Source organism: Apaloderma vittatum, unplaced genomic scaffold (assembly GCF_000703405.1).
Source record: "Apaloderma vittatum isolate BGI_N311 unplaced genomic scaffold, ASM70340v1 scaffold16131, whole genome shotgun sequence".
NCBI lineage: Eukaryota > Metazoa > Chordata > Aves > Trogoniformes > Trogonidae > Apaloderma > Apaloderma vittatum.
In genome coordinates this window covers 6,404-14,523 of record NW_009697537.1, presented here as the reverse complement: position 1 = coordinate 14,523, position 8,120 = coordinate 6,404, and the positions used below count along the sequence as shown (strand labels likewise).

The 8,120-nt window shown below is 52.8% G+C and overlaps 1 protein-coding gene across 1 annotated transcript; it reads left to right on the top strand.

Annotated features, from left to right (window-relative positions):
* Positions 1-82: 82 nt before the first annotated feature.
* Positions 83-7,849, top strand: UBAP1L (ubiquitin associated protein 1-like). The gene is made up of 5 exons (XM_009877685.1): positions 83-214; positions 1,650-2,402; positions 3,422-3,631; positions 6,670-6,771; positions 7,715-7,849. Exons 1-5 carry the CDS (start codon positions 83-85, stop codon positions 7,847-7,849), a joined length of 1,332 nt encoding a protein of 443 aa, XP_009875987.1.
* Positions 7,850-8,120: the final 271 nt, after the last annotated feature.

Below are 8,120 nucleotides of genomic sequence, written 5' to 3'. Positions count from 1 at the left end.
ACCCAACTAAGAAGGTGCCAGTCCTGCCTTTTACAGTTTTGTTTCATCCCTTCCTCTGGCAGCAAGAAATCAGGCAGCGGCGATGAGCTACCTGGATGAAGTTCCCTTCCGGACGACGAGGACGCTCAATGGGGACTCAGGGGGAGAAAACACTTTTATCACCGCCCCGGCCATCGAGCTCCCCGACTGCGCCGACATCCTCATGAGCACCATGGTGAGTCGCCTTTGCTCTCGTCCACACCTGGGGGGATGCCCAGGGGAATGTCAGCAGTGTTCACCTTTTCCTGCGAAAGAAGGAAACCTCTCCTCCTGACTGATCTCTTAACTGGCTGGTTTGCAGGAGTGGGAGGCATTGAGGATGATTTGTGGCGGGTGGGAGTGAGGAAGGGGTGGCTTTGGGGTTGATTTTATTTAATCCTGTCCAAGTGGAAGGGTTGGGTCTTTCTGAGATAGGAGGACAAACGGCATATGCTTGCTTCTGGGGATGGGTGAAGCAGCAGTAAACCCCACATCTGGCTTTTCGCTAGCTCAGCCTTGCTCATCCCTCCCCTAGAAATGACACGTCCCCAGTCTGCAAGCCATGTTTAACATGAACAGTCGCGGGGTTGCTCGTTTTCAAAGATTTCTCCAAAGGAAGTTCTAACACACATGTTTTTTGCTGCCCGTGGCAGGTGGTGGTATGCACCCCTCCAGACCAGCCGAAGTGGTCCACTCCCCCATCCTACCCTGGGAAACCCCCAGCCCTGGGTTCCTCCTTGGCTGGGGACACGTCAGGGCTTCCCACCAAGGCCGAGCAATTGCACTGGTGATCCGAGCTGATCCGTGTCAAGGCTCATGGTGGTGTTTTCCTTGGGGAGGCTGGTTTGGGCCCACGGCTGACCGGTGGCAGGGAGCAGTACAAACAGCATTCCTGGGCTGTGAATGTACTCGCCTGCCTGTCTGGAGGAGCCCTTGTTTGGAGAGCTCTGGGACGGGCAGGGCTTGTTTGTTCCAGGAAAACCCTCAGATTTCACTCTCAAAACATACTTATATTTTAAGCTGGATTACGTGGAAATAACATCTCTGTCCTGGAATTATCTGAGTTCCTGGCACAACTGGAGACTCCCATGGCTGGTCCTGCCTCTGCCCAAGGCGGTATCTCCCAACTTGGTGGCTCAGAATCACAGAATGGTTGGGGTTAGAAGGAACCTCTGAAGATCATGTAGTCCAACCCCCTGCCAGAGCAGGATCACCCAGAGTAGGTCACACAGGAACACGTCCAGGTAGATTTTGAAAGTCTCCGGAGATGGAGTCTCCACAACCTCTCTGGGCAGCCTGTGCCAGGGCTCTGTCACCCTCACAGTAAAGAAATATTCCTTATTTTTAGCTTGAACCTCCTGCTTTCTGTTTTGTGAGTGAGGTATCTCCGCCAGGTGCTGCTAACTGGTCCCCTTCCACAGCAACCAAACTGACACAAAACCACCTCCGAGCATAAAACACCTAGTCAAAGATACAACTCAAAATAGTAATTATTTTTTCCCCAAGTATAAATTTGGGGATTCCCTACAGGGATGAGGCTGGCCCAGCCCGATCCTACAGCCGTAGTGCCCTCGCCAAGCACGCGGTCTGGTTTCAGACACCCTCACCAACTGCTTCCTGCTCTTCCACAGCACGACTTCTCACTGGAACGAAAAGTGCTTTACTGGGTCGAGGTGGCTTCTCAGCAGCAACCCTCCCGGCATCGAGTCACCTCTGAAGTCGTCCCCACTGCCCCGCCGTGCTGGTTGCTGCTGGTGGAGCCCTCCGACAGCTACGGGGGGAGAGCGAGGGACGGGGCGGTGCGACGCAGCATCAGCCTGAGCGCTGCCGACAGCGGCTACGGGCACGCCAAGGGCAGAGCCGCCTCGTCCGACAGCGAGAGTGAGACCTGGCACTCGGGGGAGGACGAGTACTCCGAGGACGACGAGTACTCCTCGACCTCCTGGGAAGACAACGACAAGGATGAAAAGGTCTCCAGGAGGAGAAACAGTGGGAAAGTTGTGCCTCCGCGTCCCAGCTTTTACCTGGCCCGACCAAAGACGTCACCCAGCTTGCTGGAGCCCTCGCCAGAGAACAGCAGCCGTGACTCAGCCAGCTCAGACCCAAGCAAGCAGAGAAGATCCATGGTGATATTTAACAACATGAAGAATGAGCTGGAAGCAGCCAGGAGGAAGCTGGCAGCTTTGGTGCATCCCTTGAACAGAGCTGTCACAGAGAGCAAGGGGATCCCGGAGCCACGGCTGCTCCCCTTGCGTCCCCAAACCAGCCGCAGCGTCAAGTACAGGCCGGCCCCGGACACGTCCCACCTGGGCACCTTGGTACCAGCTCCTCCGGCCACGGCCGCGCCGGTGCCCCCGATCAAACGGCACAAACCCACGGTGCCGGTGAGGTGTTTTCTTCTGGTAGCCCTTTGCTTGTTGCTGGGACAGGAGGGAGGTGGAGGGTGTTGAATTCATCCTGTTTGCTGGGGTCTGGCCAGCAAAGCGGAACCAAAATGGGACTTTGGGAACACTGAACCCGGGAGAAACTGCTGAGGAGTTTTCAGGTTTTTGCCAGAGTTTAAAGGCAAGCTTTGTGGGAGCACGTTTACTTCTATCCTAACCAAAAGTCCCAACAGGCAAGGCATCTTATTTAATTTTCAGTTCCAACACTAAAAAGGAAGAAATTAAGTAGTTCTTTTCTCTCTTTCCATTTTTCCCCTGCTAGTGGGGTTTATGGGGAAATGCCCCCTTACAGCCATCACATCTTTTCTAGGAAACTTCACCAGGCACACGGAAGGCCGGGTTATTTATTTGTAGTCGCATCAGACATAGGGTGATAAAGGGAAGGTGAATGCCCGTGTGTATCCGTACACCTCCCACCCTGCTCGGCTGCTTTTCCCTGTGTGTCATGCTGAATGCCAAAGCCTCAACTCCAGGGAAGTTTGTGCATGTGCAGGGGCATTTCTAGAGATGACCTTGTGACAGAAACCTAAATACACCTAAAGAACATCACGGGCATAAACGGGTTGTGAAAGGGACATCCTCCTGCCCGGGCTGCTGCATCGCCTGTCCACAGGCAGCGCTGCCTCTTGCACGGCCAGTCAAGGACAAATGTGATAGTTACTGCTGAAGGGATGATCAGGATTCCCAGGGAAAGGATGCTGCTTCTGCTCGCCTTGCCCATGAACCCTCCTGAGCTCTCTTTTCTCTGAACTGTATCTATAGCTCAGTCTGGGTTTAATTAAATCCAGTCTCCTTTGATGCCCAAGGGGTTTTGTCCCATGTATGGGAAATTCTCCCATTCTGGAGAGAGCAAGGTAACTGCTGGCGCTTGAAAGTATTGTTTCAGCCTGGATTTTATAACATCGTTTCGTGAGCTGGAGCAAGAAGACAATCTGCTGTTTTGGTTTTTTTTCTTGCAGTCTCTCAGCCCCTACGCCAGCCTCCCCCCTGCCTCTGTGCCTGCGCGACCTCTCAGTTCCCACAGATCCCAGCCGGATTCGGCCGCTGACCTGCTCTCGGCGCTGAGCCAGGAGGAGCGAGACCTCATCGAGCCCGTTACAGCCTTGGGCTACCCCACCCGCAAAGCCATCCTCACGCTCCAGAAGACTGGGAAGCAAAGCTTAAGTCAGGTTGGTAGAGCTGGCACAGTGCTGCGGGAAGCTTTTTGGTAAAGAAAAACTTGATTTTCCTGGAGAAAGCGACGGCAGTCTTGCTTGGGGTGGAATTCTGATGGCCTTAGGTTTCCCACTTTGGTTTCAGACCTCAGCTGACAGGGTTGTCTGTGAGATCACACGTGTGCATTTGTGCTGTAATAAAATAGCAATGAGTTTCTCTCAGCTTTTCAGCGAGTAATAAAGGCCGGGTCGCATTATCTGTTCAATCTGTTGTATGGAGCATGGTGTCCTTTTGAAGTACAAATTTTGCCCTGTATATGGAAACTTTTTGCACATCATTTTTCCCCGGCTGTTAGATTCGTATGATTATTGCCATGGCTCATCCTGTCAGAGCGGGACTGGACGAATTCCTCAGAGATTTGTCTGGGTTCTCTCCAAAACACAAGCTCCCTGCCTTGGAGCAACCAAGGACTCCGTGGAGGCATCAAGGCTGGGTCCCAGAGCCCTTTTTCTGAGGAACCATCTATATTAACCTGGAATTTATTGAAAATAATTAACATATAACCTCTTCCTACCCCTGGTATCTGAGTACATCACAGCCCGCTGTGCTGCATCCCCATTCCCAAGGTCTCTGCTTCTCCAGACAAGCCCTTTGTGGTCTAGGTGGGCTCGGAGCATCCGTGCCACAAGGGATGCTGCCGGCTCTGACTCTCTGGCTTGGCAGCCTTGGGGCTGGACTTTCCCATCCCAGCAGAGGATTCAACAGGGCAAAATTATCCGAATAGCTCTCACAGAGAGTGAGAGGGCTAAATTGCAGCTTAGTAAGAGAGACAACCACTCTAGGGAGCGGGAGCAGACCCCGGGCGGAGGTGAGAGCACATGGCACCGAGGAGCCGCCGTCAGGTTCCGTCTCCTTCCCGGGGAGCTGCCTGTGCTGCTGCGTGGGCCAGCTCTTTCCCAGCTGGTCGGCTCACGAAGCTGCTCTGTGGCTGAGTCATCCCGCAGCTTCTGGCTCCCTCCTGAGCCACCCCCAGCTGGACCAGCCTCCCCAGACCCTCGCTGGTGTTTTAAGTGGTCGTCGCTGCAAGCTGGGGTGGGAAGGGAAGTTTTATTTCTTAAATCTATGAAGGTTTCATCGAGGCAGAGGAAGAAGGGCAGAGCCCCAGCAGTTCCCATCTTTCCCATTTATGCCCAGTACAGCCTTTCGAGTGTCTCTTGCAAGTACAGAACGACCAAATTAGGCTAAACCTTCCTGAAAAATATGTTAAAAACAAAAGCTGTGGGTGCTCTTCATTGCTTGCTGGTGTCACACAGGGTTTCAGTGTGTGACGACGACAGCTTCAACCGTGAAGATTAATCGTAGTACCAGATGGTAGCCAAAAATTGCTCCATTTCTTTGCAGTATTAAGTCAAGCTGGCAGAGCCCACGCTGGTGGAGAAGGCAAGTCTGCTGCCTTAAGGAGGTGATACCTTCTCAATTTTGATGGTAGAGCCTCTCTAAAGGGCTCAAGCAGGATTAGTTGCCCCAACACACCCAAGGTTCACCGTCTAGGATGTCGTGGCCAAGGGCTGAACCAAAAATGCGTCACTGCATTTTGATCAGTGGTGACTGATCCATCAAAAATACATCGTTGATCCGTGGAGCTCTCAGTGTACACGTGAGCTGAGACAGGACGGATCATCCATCTCCCCAAAATCGCTGTGAGCGTGGGGTTCTGAGCAGGGTGTTCACCACAGGACACAGCCCACAGAGGAGGAGCCTCTTCCCATGGACTGCTGGACTCTTATGAAATCAATAAGACCGCAAAATCTGTGCCCAGCTGTGCTTCCATCATGGGTTCCTGCCTATTTCCTCCTCCAAAAAGACGCGTTATCTTAACCCGAAGCGACAATCTAGAAAACACAACCGTGACCTGGGGTTTTTAGTTAGTAAGGTAAGGAGGAAAATAAAAATGGGTTATGAATGCCAGAGATGAGTGACTCTCATTTTTGAGTTGATAAGCTGCTTCTTAAGGCTGGCATTTCTTAAAAGCCTTACTCTGTTGTTTATAACCGTACAAGATCAGCGAGATGCTGGAGGGGCTTTTTTGGCTTTTTCGTGTTTTGTTGTCTTTTGCTGAGCCCTTCTCCTTGGCCGTGGCGGTGCTGGGCAGGGTGGAGGTCTGTGCGCTGGTGGAGCTGGGGAGATGTGAATCAGCTTCTGCTTGGGTGGAGATGGCACCGCTCTGGGGAGGCCGTGGGATGTTTCGATTCCCCCTGCTATTGTATAGCTCATTTATTGTTGCCTGTCTCACATGTTTTCGGACAGTGAATGATTCTCGTGGTATTTAAAAGATACCGCTGGGAATAGTGCTGTCAGCACTCCAAGAACAACGAGAAAAGCCAAAAATAACTGTTTACTTTCAGTAATGACAGCACACGGGTCTCCCCTGGGGTGGGTTTTGTGCTCGGACCCTGGAGCGAACCCGTGAGCGCCCGAATCCCTGCACATCGATGCCAGGTCGGCCGAGGGTGGACGTCTCACCCGAACAGGCTCTGCTTCACCACGCGGCCTGGAGGCCATCGCTTCGCATCGCAGGTGGTTCAGATGCTCATCCTCCCTCTTGCCTTGTTCTCATTCACAGAATCACAGAATGTTTGGGGTTGGAAGGGACCTCTGAAGATCATCTCGTCCAACCTTCATCCCAGCACACCTAACCACTACACCACAGCCTCAAGTGCTAGATCTACTTTTTTTTTAAACACCTCCAGGGCTGGTGACTCCACCACCTCCCTGGGCAGCCTGTTCCAGTGCCTCACCACTCGTTCAGTAAAGAACTTCCTCCGAATATCCAATCTAAACTTACCCTGACGCAACTTGAGGCCTACCCTGGGAGAGTGAGGAGGACCGAGATGTTGTCTTCTCCCAGTGGGAGTCCTGATGGACACACCGCCCTGGTTGATTGGACAGGAACCAGCAGGATGGTGGGGGCCCAGCTCCTCCCCATGAGTGTGTCCCTGACAAGGACACTCACTCTGCAAGGTTCAACTAACCCAGTTGTCTTCTTCTGCAGTTCCTAAGCTACCTGCATGCCTGTGACCGGCTGCTGAAGCAGGGCTACGAGGAAGGGCAGGTGGAGGAGGCCATGGAAATGTTCCAGTACTCGGAGAAAAAGGTCAGAGCGGGATGGCACAGCCCGAACCCTTGTGCTGTGTCCTCTGGGCTCGCTTTTCCGGCAGGCTGCCTGCTCTCTCCTGCCCCGCTGCCCCTCACACAGCTTCTTGGCAACTCGGACCCATCGCCCTGCAAGCAGCGAGCCCGTGCTCGTGGCAAAGCCCTGGAGCACCGTCGCGGGAAGGACGCCTGCTCTGTTGCTTTTCTCCATCCGTCCTCTCACCCCACCCTGCGAGCACAATGCTTGCTCAGCCCCTGCACAGGGAATCCCCCAGCCCGAGCCCACCAGCACCCACGCTCGCTACCTCCCTCCCAGCTCCCCTTTTGCATTCACCCCCCAGGGAGAAGAATTGTGGCGGCACATCGGGTCTTAATCATTAATCTCCTCCTGGGGGTAATGAAGAGCTTTGCGGGGTTAGAACTGCTTGAAATTCAGGCTCATAAGATTTTGGTGCAGGATTGCTGGGCTCATCACTGCTCGTGGCAGAGGGTGAATGCCTGGCTCTTGGTGTCAGGCAAGGGGTTATTTTTTGAGGACACAGCACTGGGAGATGTTGTGGTGCTGGGACCCAGCGGGAACAAGGAGGGGGAAGCAGGACAAATTAATTCCAGCTTGCACTCCCCACTTTTTCACGGTCTGTAACGCAGGCAAACACTTGCATGGAATTCCTGTTAAGCTTTGTAAGGAATACATGAAGCTAGAGGCTGATTTTATTAAATATTTCTTATTGAAGGAGTGGATGTAAAGGCACCCTTTTCCACGCTAGCTGTGGTGTGTGTGCCCTCGCTCTGCTGCCAGGGTACCCTTCGGCGGTAACACAACCCGGCCAGAGCGTCTGGCTGCAGCCTCGTCACCCAACGCTGGTTTCTGCTGCAACTCTATGATAAAGCCGTCCTTAAAACCCCGTGATAACATCGCTCCTTTCTTTTCCTTCTTCCTCCAGGCGGCTGAATTCTTGCATTTGTTAGCTCAGTTTCACGATATGGGTTTCCAGCAAAATGAAATCAAAGAAGTTCTTTTGCTTTGTGGGAATCAGAGGGAGAAGGCGCTGGAAGAGCTCGTGATGAAAACCCAGTGAGCACCGTCACGGATCCCGGTCACAGCTTCCCCTCTCGGTGTCTCATTTCATTTTATGGACGTTCATCCTAAGCATGTTCCTCACCACACTAAGGCAAAAGCTTTAGAGCAGGAGTGTGGATCTCTTCACCCACACATCCTCGCCCTCGGCTGTTTAGATTAGATGCAATAATAAGACTTGGGCTTAAATTTTGCAAAACCCAAACCACAGTTTTTCTCCCTCTGCCTGGGGTGGTGGGTGCTATGTTTTAAACTACAATAAAATGTAGATT